General features: G+C 39.3%; 1 protein-coding gene across 1 annotated transcript in view; it reads right to left on the bottom strand.

Moving 5' to 3' along the window:
• Positions 1-836: 836 nt before the first annotated feature.
• The window catches only part of LOC103149847 (DNA-directed RNA polymerase, mitochondrial-like), a 37,494-nt gene continuing 26,154 nt past the window's right edge, over positions 837-12,176 (bottom strand). Inside the window, exons 13-16 of the mRNA XM_007569196.2 lie at positions 9,451-9,630; positions 8,118-8,204; positions 6,562-6,675; positions 837-893 (exon numbers count right to left, since the gene is read on the bottom strand). Coding sequence (XP_007569258.1) covers positions 837-893; positions 6,562-6,675; positions 8,118-8,204; positions 9,451-9,630 — 438 coding nt within the window. The remainder of the gene's footprint in view (positions 894-6,561; positions 6,676-8,117; positions 8,205-9,450; positions 9,631-12,176) is intronic.

Raw genomic sequence — 12,176 nt, 5'->3', positions numbered from 1 at the left:
ATGATGATGATGATGATGATGATGATGATGATGATCCCAAAGACTTACTCTGTAGACTAAAATCAAACTTTTTGGAAGGTGGACAATTCTGTTATGAATGTTGCAAAACATCATCAGAACAATCAAACATGGTGGCGATCTGAGGTTGATTTCATTCTTTCAGCGCTGAGAACTGAACTGACTGAACCGTGACTTCTACAGGACACTGATCCAAATCACACTGGTAAGTTAGAGTCTGAATAATTACACGCAAATTACGATTTTGGAGTGCTCAAGTCAAAAACTGGGCACACATCTGATTAAAATGCCGTCATACTATGTTTCTGCTTAAACCCCCTAACTGACTGTTAGTGTTATTAGGTATAATAAACACTTGATAGTAGTTATTGTTGGCAAGGGTAGCTTAATGTTTAGGGGGCAATTACATTTTCTACATGGTTCTAAATTGGTTTGGATTGTCTTTCTCTTGAGCCTTTGTCAGAAAAACGTGTTAGATGACCTGAAACATGTCAGAATCCCCAAATATAAAAAAAATAAAAAATTGATGGAATCTGTGAGAGCCAAAAACTGTTTCCATGGGACAGCATCCACAGTGTGTCCTGGAACCCGATCCAAGCTGCCTTTTGAAAACTTGTAGCGACATGAAATCAGAAATCAATGCGGTAAACACCACGTCTTTCTCTGCTCCTGTTCCAGGTCACTACGATCAAACTCACTGGTGACATTTTAGTGACAAATGTCACAAAGTGCTACAAGAGAGGAATGTGGACTCTCTGCATCTGCTGGGTCAGATTTTATATAAGATCAGACAAAATGAAATAAATCTACAGAGGGACTTACTCTGTAGTGTCGTGGGTGACTTGGAGGCTTATATGCTGCATGGTGCTCTTCAGCTGGAAAACAAAAGCAATGAAGTTAATTTAGTGGAACAGTTGGTTAACATGGCCAAAGAAGTAATAAGTAAAGAACAGGATAATTAAGGTCAGAGTGTTTTTACAACAATAGACACTAATAGTAAAAAAACAAACAAAAAAAACAAAAAAAAAAAAACAAACATAAAGATGAAAAAAAATATATTTTATTTTCACTGCCATATGCACTTTTTGTAGAGCTCAAAATGTGGCAAATACAAAGTACCATTTGTATTTTGTAAAAATAAAACATGAACATGTGTTGCATTGGCAGCATTTCCTATAAATTCAATCTTCCGTAAAGACAGCCCGACTCTTTTTAGAGTCAGTGAACTTCAGTTTTATTTTTAACCCTATTTTTCTGGAGGAATAAAAGCTGCCCAATAATTATGCACACATTGATGCTTGTTGTTCTCCACGGGCTCCACCCTCCTTTATTACACAAGGACACATCACCTGATATGCCTAATAAATCTAATAAGTATTCATTTCACTTAATACAGCTTGAGTTGGGAGATTTTATAGTGAACAATATAATGATGATATGGTCCACTCCTGATAATAGTGCAAAAAGTGGCGTTTTCCACTCTAGGCAATACGTGAGCACATTTATCGACAACGCAGTTCCACATTAGCGTCGCACTCCTGAGAGAAGAAGTACGGGAAGAAGCGAAGAGAGCGCCATTATCCACTTGATCCCTGTAACAAACCATCAGCAGAAGAGAGAGGAAAATTGACCAGAGCAGGCCATTTGCTAGTGCACGCACACCGAGCTGGCTTCAAATAAACACAATTTAAATTCTGCTGTTCGTCTTCATTACACCCCCGTTTCCTTTCTTCATTTCCAAAGGACGGAGGACTCCCCTCGCAGCTGCACCCAAGCGTGAGTTTAGCCTAACTAAACCCGGCAACGCTGCAAGATTGGCGATGAGAGGCGACTCTCGACACACGGATAAAACCGGCAACAGATAGCATGCCTCCTGTCAATATACGCTCATACTATTATTGTGTTTATCCTGCGCCGGGCCAACGGTAATGGATCCCAGCGTTTCCCTCTCCATTACCCCGCCCGGACACATTTTAGTGATTTCACTGACGGAATGGAGCGTCAGCGCCGAACGGTCCAATTAAACCATATTCAGGGTGCCGCAAACACAGTTATCTGCACTGTAAATAATCAAAGTGCTTTTAGGCCGTCCGTAGCAGGCTTCAGAGCTAAATGAGCCGCGGTAAATTGAATGAACAGAAAATGTGTTTGTTTGTTCCCAGTGATTAATGAGGACTAATTTGCATCCATTTCCTTGATTTTGAGGTCAAGTACAAGTAGCTGCATCACAGACAGCCGAGTGATGATAATTAATCCATATTAAGCAGCATGCTGGATCCCCGGTAAGTCGCTGCGCTGGGTTCCTCTGTTTGTGTGGCTGAGGGGAAACTGATTGATAAACTCAAATTATTTACTAAGTGGCTACAAATCTTGACTGTTGCGGAGGAGAGATTTTTTTTTTTTTCTAATTTTAATTCTAGTTCCTTCTAAACACAATGCAGTATTGAAAAAGAAAAAAAAAAACTACTGCCATTATGACTTAATGAAAAGAAAAATGTGATTTAAACACGTAACTCAGTCGTGACCCAGATTGCTTGTTTGTTGGATGAATCTTCTTCCCACATTCACATTTATTCTGGATCTAAAACGATGTCCCAGTAAAAAAGAAACCAAACATTTGCTGTTGTAAGCTCTCTTCTGTGTTGTAAAGCTTTTTAAACCCCTGTCACCTGAAGAGGACGGACATTTAAGGGGAGAACTAGACCCTTCATCAGACGTACACTCAGTGATCCTAAACATCGATTTGAGTCAAGTAAGCGTCGACAAAAAGGGTTGAAACTGCAGGATCAACACCATCTGATGAGGTTACTGTAAATTGGTCACCCTCACACTGAAGGAGTCACACAAGCTTTTGAATGAGGAATTATAATCTAGATGAGTCTTTATTAGGTGTGAGGATTAGCCATAAATGAGAACCATGCTGTTTTTGGACTTTTCACATTCAATGACAGTTTTAAGGCCCATAATGGAAATTTTTACCAGAGAATCGTACAATAAAAACATTTAGGCATTTGCTACAAATGACAGAAAAGTCTTTCCTACATATGTGTTTGTTGCTTTGGGCTCCTTTTGTTTTTACAGAGCCTAGAAAAAACAACAACAACTAAGCTTTAAAGTATTTCTAAGCAATAGACCAAAGGAAAGAACTGGGGTATAACTCTTACCACATTTGTAGATGTAAAGGTTGATAATTGTACTCATTATTCATTATGAAATTAATCCCAGTGTTGATCCCAGCTGGGCTGAATGGAGACTGGATTCATGTCCAGATTTTGAACTGGTTGTCCTTCAGACTGAAGGTTGTTGAAAAAAATTGTAAAATATACACAATTATTCTATGACATATAGTCCTATATTAAAGATAATTATAATGTAGTATATGTTTTTTTAGACAAATACATATAAGCAGACTATACTATATAATAAGCCATGCAGCTGAAAGTGTGTGCAGAGAGCATTAAAAATGGAGAGCTAAATACAACATTGTCACTAGTGATGATTGTCTAACACCAACTTACGTTTTTTCTTTTCATTATTTTTTCATTTTCTATCTGCTGTCATACACACTCTTGTCCAGATAATCCATTATCTCTGAAACCACTGAAACAGAGGTACCTACTTAAGGGTTTCTACTGGGTTTACTGCTAACAACTTTCTTTATCTTTCACTGCATCCAATTCTAGGACAGAACAGACCAGCTGAATACATTAAAGAGGGAAAGATGAACATGGAGGAAAGGAGGTGGGAGCAGCTGCACGAATGAAAGAACATTGAGCCTAGCTTTAGGGGGTCATAACGCTTCTCGCTTTGCTGGTTCTAGTCAATCGGTTAAAGGTGGCTGTGTGTTGATTGACAGATTCGCACAATCAGAGAAAGCTTTAAGAATAGGCGCAAAGGAAGGAGGATAAATCCCATCACTTAGTGACATGGCTGCCATCTTAACCATCATGGATGTAGATGGACTGAGGATGAGACAATCTGCCCTTTTCCCCCCTTTACATCCAATCTCCGGATGGACTTACGTGAGAGGTGTAAGGAGAAGCTGTGACTTTAAACATGGAACGGGTAAAAAAAAAAGCAATTCCTTTTTTTAATGCGAGTTATTATCTGCCGTACTGTAAATCAAATCCCTACCGTGTATGATAATGTATGAACAAGAGCGTATGATCCGTGTAGGGAGTTGATTGAATCCATGCCGCTAAGACGGATGGAGACCTTGGATCGCCCTACGGTCGGATATGAGTTTCTAAAGTCTGAATCACGGTTAAGCTCCAGATGCTCACAAGGTAACCGGGTCAATCATATATCCCAGTAATATGTTTATTTCCTCAATCATCTTTGCTTCACCTAGCCACACCTCCGCTGGCCTACAGCTGATCGTATCCCCACTAAACTTAACTTTTCTAGGGTGTTACCATTACAACGCAAACCGCATATTTAGTTTGGCCCAAAATGCCACAAGATTCTGGAAAAAGTCAGAAAAAAAAAGCCCATGTAGGGCAACTGAATGGAATCACACTGACATTTACAGATACATTACATGAATTTCAATGGAAAAGCCACACGAAGGAAAAGCACCATAAGGACGGAAGGAGAAGCATTCCCATAGTCAAGAGGCTAAATCCAAACACCAACTCTACAATGCAAAATGTGGTTGTAGCATAATAACTTTTGAAAAGGTGTAAGGGATTTGAATACTTTTGTGAATGAACTGTAAGCGACAGCAGCTTTTACATACGTGTCATAAAGTCCATCCGAGGCCGGTAAAAGAGTCGGTCCAACTTCCGTGACCTCAGTGGGCTTGTAAACACCGATCGGGTGAATTACTTATTGACGGCACATTGGTTTCAAACTGTTTACAGGCCACAAGCAGCTATAGTGTACTTAATGAAAAACTTTTCCACTAGAGAGGCCCGATCAGTGAAACCCAGAGGAGACTAATTCTTCTCACACAGAGGACATTAGATCACAAGCTTTTAGTCACACTATAAACCCACAAATCCGGTCAAATCCAGCCGATTCCCTCGAGTTAGCATCCGCTGAGAAAGATTATACTACAGCTTCCCTGGGTGGAGGGGACAGCATATATAAAAAAAACACATCAGCCAAAGTGACCTCTGATTGGATTAGTGTCTTCTGGTCTAGTAAGGCGCCTTCTCCAAAGTCTTTTTCATCTTTTTTTAATTTTCGTACATTTCCCCTCAGATGTACACAAACAATTCTCCTGCGACAAAACACCCGCTACTTTCACCTTATTTTCAGTTGTTGTTGTTTTTTTTCGCACAGCATTATTCTCCAGCCTAGCCTTCTATCTACAGTGTAATTACTGATAACCCACAGGAACGCAGCGGCCCTGGATTTTAGATGCAGCGAGGAGACTGAGAGATTAAATTTAATCCAGCTATACTTTACAAAGGTGACCTTTCTGCAAGATGGTTTCATTTTTTTGTTGCCCAGTGATGCAACTGGATTAGAGAATTATTGAAGCAGATCGAGAAAATTGTCAGTAAAATCTCATTTAACCTATTTGTTTGTTTACTATTTTGTTTATTTTTAGGCCTTGAAGGCAAAAAGGAGCTCAGCTAAGCATCTTCCTGGTCCGCTTTGTAAATCAAAAGAAGCAGGTCAGATCAGGGAAAGAAATTGACTACCAACAGCGAGAGAAAGAGAAGCTCCCTCAGGGGATCTACCATCTGTCACTCCAAGTCATTTGCACCTGCTGCCGCGGTGGCATTTCCTGTCTAAGACAACCTTATGCTTGAAGTCAGACTAAAAGAGCAGTTTGTATGCCGAGCAAGCCCACAAGTTACTAATCTGATCGGCAACGTGTCCGCCTCCGCCCTTCACGTCGCTAACAATTAAGAAGTTAAGAGGTTGCGGTTTTTCCCTCTTCATACAGATGGGAACACTTCCCAGTTTGTACAACGCACACGAAGCTGCGTTATCTGCAGACACGCCGGCACACAGTCGTCATGTTATATCTCTAAGATGTGTTACTGCCGGTATCACCATAGCGACAAACAAAACAGGCTATGTTGCTGAGGTCTATTAAAGTTGCACCACTCAGAATAATCGCAATACACCATCGGTGGCGCACTCCGGCAGCAAACCCAGAGAGACTCGGAAAGCCCGAGACGAACAAAAACAAAAACCCACGGCTGAGACACTGACGGGATGGGAGGATTAAAACTCGTATCGATTGAATAATTTTGTGAGTCTTGTTTCCTCTGGAAAGAAAGCTGCAAAGGATATAAAATAAACAAATGTATTTCTTGTGCTTGTTTTACAGCACTTGGGTCAACTGTGCTGTTTTTGAAGTACTTCAAAATGAAGCTGGAATGGGATGGACAAAGCAAAAAGATTTTTGCTCTGGCGAGACAGTCGGTACAAATATAGACTTTCAGGTAAGGTTTAGTTTGAACAGGTTGAGAGCATAGAAATACTTTTACAAGAAGCAGCGACTGGCTAAGCTGACTGACATCTTTCAAATATCTGTTAAATTGAATCTCTGCAGTGGAAAGTCAGTCCTATGGTGAGACTTACCAATAAATTGCGTGTGCGGTGGTAAGGCTGAATGATCGGTAAGCCCAGGGGTGTCACCCACTCCACAGTGTGGCCACACTTGGAGATGAGCCTGGCACTTTCTGTCAGCCAGTCCTGCAACAGAACGACACCAGCAGTGGTGAAAAACAAACAAAAAAAACAAAAAAAAATAAATAAAAATACTTTCAGTACCCGGCATCCGCTAAATATTTGCCATGCGCATATGGTCGTATCCATGCTTGCATGTGCGTGTTTGTGTATGTAGACGTGTTCAAATGACTGAGTTCACTGAGATAAAGCTTTCATGGTCTGCTGGATCAAAATTTAATAAATCGGACCCATAAATAGATCCTCTGGTACATTTTCAACCACAGAACACAGAAACTTCAGCCAGCTACTGCGTCAAGAAACGATCTTTGGCTTTCAGCCCTAAATCTGCTGCTCTGCTTTAAAGAGAGGCCAACAACTGTGGCGGCGTTGTTGTGGAACAGGTCAGAAGCTGTTGCTCGCTACAAAACCTGCAGCAATCATGTCTGCACAAGTGTCTGAAGCCATTTTCCCAAAAAGAAAGCTTTACTGCCTCACCACACAGACGCACGCAAACAGAAAGATTTGTGCTACAACAAAGAAATAGAATTTTACAATTGAAGCAACTCAAGTGTCTCTGCAAAATAAAGTATTTGAAGCAAAGACACTAAAGTAAAATTAAGTAAATTCATGGAGGCTAAAGGATAATGAATGTGAGGACTGGACACATGGTCAAAGCAGTATCAAACTCATTTTCATTTTGGCCCATGTAAAGATCACAAGTCATCTTCCTAACTTTTATGTGAGTGATATTAAACTCATAAATCTTGTACAGTATATAACAAAGTACATACTGTTGGTTGGCAACAAAAATGTTGGGAGTTTTTTTTTTTTGTTTTGTTTTTTTTTGTTCAAGGTTTGATGTAAAAATAAATAAAGGGGGAAAAAAACAACAACACATTTCAATATTTGACCCCCACATCACTGATCATAGACAATTTGATTGGCAAAACAACTAAATCCAAAACATGAAATTGTTATTTTCACTCACCATCTTCAGTTTAATGAAACATTACCTAAATCAATTGAGTTTTTGAATATGAAGGTACCGATGCTAGGATTTAAATTTAGGATCAATTTTAAAATTAATGTTGAGTTTTGTCATAGTTTTAAACATATTTCACAATGAAAATTGACACATATTAAACAGCAAATGTAAGATCTGACAAGGTCTGATAAGGCGACTGATAAGTAGCAACCAGCTCCCAACAAAGAGGTAACAGTGTTTGCAGTATTTATAGCAGTTCACAATATAAGTGCTGATTAAGTCCTTCAAACTTCAAACAAGCATAAATTTAAGATGAATGCATGTTTTGTTTAACTGCAAGGCGGACGGTGGGTTTATTTGGAAACGTTTCTCTTTTGTCTTTTTCAGTGAGGGAAAACAGACGGAGGCACAATGTCTAACAATTGTTAGACTATTAGAGTAAAATACCAGTTAAATGTTTCCATGGTTGAAACTGGCTCACCTGAATCTCTCTGGTTCCCGTAAACATCTCCTTTAGGCCACTGAACACCAGGCGCGTAAGGTAATGAGACGCGTCCCATACATGGTCCTGAAACGCAAGACAATAACATCCTTTTATTCACGCTATATCTAAATAATTCATGAAATTATTATTATTATTTTTTTTTTTGTTTGGCTCTTAGTTACTATTATTGTTGAACTTAATGTAGCAAATCCAAAGTGTAATGGAAATAATGGATATAAATTGCAGGACATTGGACTGCATTTATCCTCATATTACAGGAACATGATCTCCACAGTAGGTGCTACCTCCTGCTCAAAGCACATCCCCACCGTAATCAGTCACAATTATAGGCCCACCCAATTCCCTGCTAAAACCAATACAGGATATTAAGCAGAAGTCATTTAGAGCACTGCTGTGAGGTTTATGTGCCGGGAGGCGTTCTGCTGATGCCCTCTATGTGAAATGCGTCATTTCCTTCAAGTATTTTTAAGATTAAGTTAACTGTAGGACAGATAATAAGCACTGAATGTTCTACAGACATCCATTCGTGTAATTATTCACATGAAGTCCTTTTATGTCCAAAGAATAGAGGTCCTGAACTAAAATAAAAACAGATTTAACGTAAATATATAGACACAATATCAAGCGGATGAATTGCTGGATGAAAATCTTAAACAGCTGAAGTGCATAAATGTGGAAAACAACGCGTCCGACTCGTTTTGCCAAGATTTGATTTCTTCATTTCTGGCCTCGAAACTGCCCTGGATCAGTAAACAACAGCCGCAACATGTTTGCACTCAGCAGACATTCGCTGCACTGTTCAGATGATTATGCAGAGTCAGTCTGCATAACCAGGTGAAAATGCTTTTTCCATGTCAGAATGAACGAACGGAAAAACCTGGAAACAAATGTTTTTTTGATGCATTTCCATATTTTCCAGACAACACAGAAACATCAGAAATTTAAAGCAATCAAAAAAAAAAACTATTGCTACTTATAGGGCCTGAGTAAAACAAGATCATTTGCTTGTTCTCTTTGTTTAATTTGTTGAACATGAACCATATATAGGAGCATTAATCTCAAACGGAAAATATGCTTTATAACAGATTAATTCATTGCAAAGCCTCAAATTAATTAAATTGATTTAATTAAATTGAGTCCCACAACTAATTTTCAGGTCAGATCACAATAACAAAAACGATTCAAGGTGCAATAATGCTTCCTGTGCAAGTAAGAAAACCTGGGAGGAAAAAGGAGGAAACCCTCATCGTGACATCACATTGATTAAAGGCTAAAAATACAAGTGTGTTCGCTGTACACACTGCTGTACCTTGGGAAACTCATCAATCTCCTTTAGCCTCTTCTCGATCTGCAGGCGCCCTCCGTAACGAGTGACTCCGTACACCACAGTCATCACCGTCTGTTTGACCACCTTCCTGCTGATGAAGCCCTCCAGAACCTGGGCGATCTTCAGGCCTTTTGCAGCATCCCGAGTTCGCAGCTCTTCGACCTGAAGCACATTTTTTTGGAGATAGAAAAATGTCTTCTGTATCAGTCAAGCTATTAAAGGGAATTTGAGAATATAGTGCATTGCTAAAGCTGAGATATGTTAACCCTTTGTCTTACTACAAACTCAAGCTTCAATGGAGTTAACTGGGATTTTATAAAAGGGACATAGTGGATGCATAAGATGCATCCTAATCCCCGGATAATCCACATATTTGCACATCTGCATTGCAAGAGAACTCTAGGTAATGATATTTAAAGAGATCACACTAAAATCCTGCTCAATGTCTCACGTTTTTGTTTATGCTTGGGAACTAGTCAACTCTAAAATATTTCATATATTCAAAATATTTCACAAACATCTTACCATCTGAGATGCATAGCACTGAAAAATTCATTAATGGATTTAGAACCTCATGCGTAAAACTGCTACATCCTAAGTCCACAAAGTAATACTATAGCAGATCCTTCCTTCCAGCTGCTGTAAAACTATAACCATCACTGCTCCAAACTCAAGAAGTTTATATTCCTATTATTTTTTGCACATCCTCATTGTTTTTTTTTCACTTCTTGTATGTAGTATATTATTTTTCAATGCACACATATATAAGAATATTTAGTTTTTTCTTCAAATTATCAAATTCAGTTTCACTTTTTTAAATCTTGGTATGCTGTTTTTAATAATTGTACAGTACATTTCTCCTATGTTGTAAATTTGTCCTTACTGCACAGTCTAATTCTTATTTTTATGTACTTTTTAAATTTGTATGAATATGCATGCTTCTACTTAGCTTTAACTTGCTGCTGGTACATCTGAATTTCCCCACGTTAAAGAATATTTTTATTCTATTCCATTTGGGACATACAGCTCTCACTGTATGTCCCAAATTACGTGGCTATTACCAGAGAGAGACACCAACTTTCCCTTATGAATAAGAAAGATTTTTATTTATTTATTTATTTCAGTGTGGTCGTTTACTGTTTCAACGCTTGATGTCATAAACAGTATAATCGAATAATAACTGCAAAGCCCAGATGAAGACAAAGCCCACCAAAGCAGAGTTCTGCAGCAATCTCAAATTTATAGCGTTCAGTCTGAAGTTACAGTCACTGCCCTTAGAGGAGCAGAGGCTTGTCCTTGGTTCAGTTCAAATCCTGTTGTTCTGAAATGCCAGAAAGTCACAACTGGGACCAATTTAAGTGTTTCTGCAACCTGGGTGCTTTCATGCATGCACACACATAAACTTTAAAAGAATAACAAAGTGTCTTCTCTCTCCCCTCGACTTTGATGCAGAGCAAGAGGAACTAAACACTTTTAAATGCAAGACCTAAACTTAGAAACTTAAAAATATTCTCCATGCTCAGCTTGTCACTCACTTTGGGACTTAGTGAGTCATCTGAATAATAACCACTGAGCAACTGCAGCGTGCCTCGTAAAATCCCGTCTCCTGTTGTGTAACGTCAGGTTTTTGCAGAGTACTGGCTGGAACTAAATGCTGGCAAATTGCACAAAAAGCCCACCACTGCTCACCTGCTGGGCTACGCCGCTGTACACATCCTGGGGCACCTCGCAGGGCATGAGGTTGACTGAAGTCGCACCGATAACGTCTCTGCCAAGAGCTGCGTAGTGCTGGAGGCCGTTGCAGGAGCCGTCCTGAAAAAGAAAAAGTGAAGGACTGAGTATTCATTCCTTCACTCACTCATTCAACCTTTATTTATAGTGAAGACAAATAATAATATTAAACAGTTTCACAGTCTGTAGTCACATGCATTTTTAACCCTGTTTATGCCTCAAGCAATAACCAACACGACAACACCAAGTAGAGCTGTCAAAATAAAATGACAGGAAGATTTGGTAAAGATAATATTTCCTCCTTTGAGACACCTGTTAGAATGTCTACAAGTAATTTTAAAAGTTTTTTTTTTCTTTTTTCTCAGTACCTGGTGAACAGGAAAGTGAGAGACAAACTTAGTTGGATCGGGTGACCGGACTGCGTTGGCGATCTCCATGCAGCAGGCCAGTGCCTGCCATGGCTCATCGGCCTCCATCCACCATTTTTTGCCCTAAAAAGAGACAAAAAAAGGCACACACATAACAGATTGCTTTGATAAACATATGCAGAAAATACTGGTTACTGTTTGTTGTACAATTAGAGTATTTAGTCTTTTTAAAAACATCTCTATCAGCAGGGTTTCTGCATGTTTCACCAACTCATACTTAAGACCACTATGAAAGAAATGTAAGACCTATATCTCAGAAGAGACGTATGAACTTAGTCCAGCCAAGTGGCAATAACGTTGCCAGTTGAGACCCATAATAGACCCCAAAGGTCAACTTTTGGGTCTACCCCATGACAGTGGGGTAGACCCAAAACTCTTGCTAGCGAGCTAGCAAGAGTTGTTAGCAGTGAGTTAGCAGTAGCCTCGACCATTTTGAGTCAAAAAACTTAATGAAGATGTCCGAGTGACTCAGGCTTTTGCATGACAGAAAAGTCCCACAAGAAAAAGAATAGATAAAATATATGAGACTAAATAGTCCTGTCAAGACTA

The sequence above is a fragment of the Poecilia formosa genome, unplaced genomic scaffold, assembly GCF_000485575.1.
Source record: "Poecilia formosa unplaced genomic scaffold, Poecilia_formosa-5.1.2 Scaffold237, whole genome shotgun sequence".
Lineage (NCBI taxonomy): Eukaryota > Metazoa > Chordata > Actinopteri > Cyprinodontiformes > Poeciliidae > Poecilia > Poecilia formosa.
The sequence above is the reverse complement of the archived record's forward strand: the minus strand, read 5'-3'. Positions and strand labels throughout refer to the sequence as shown.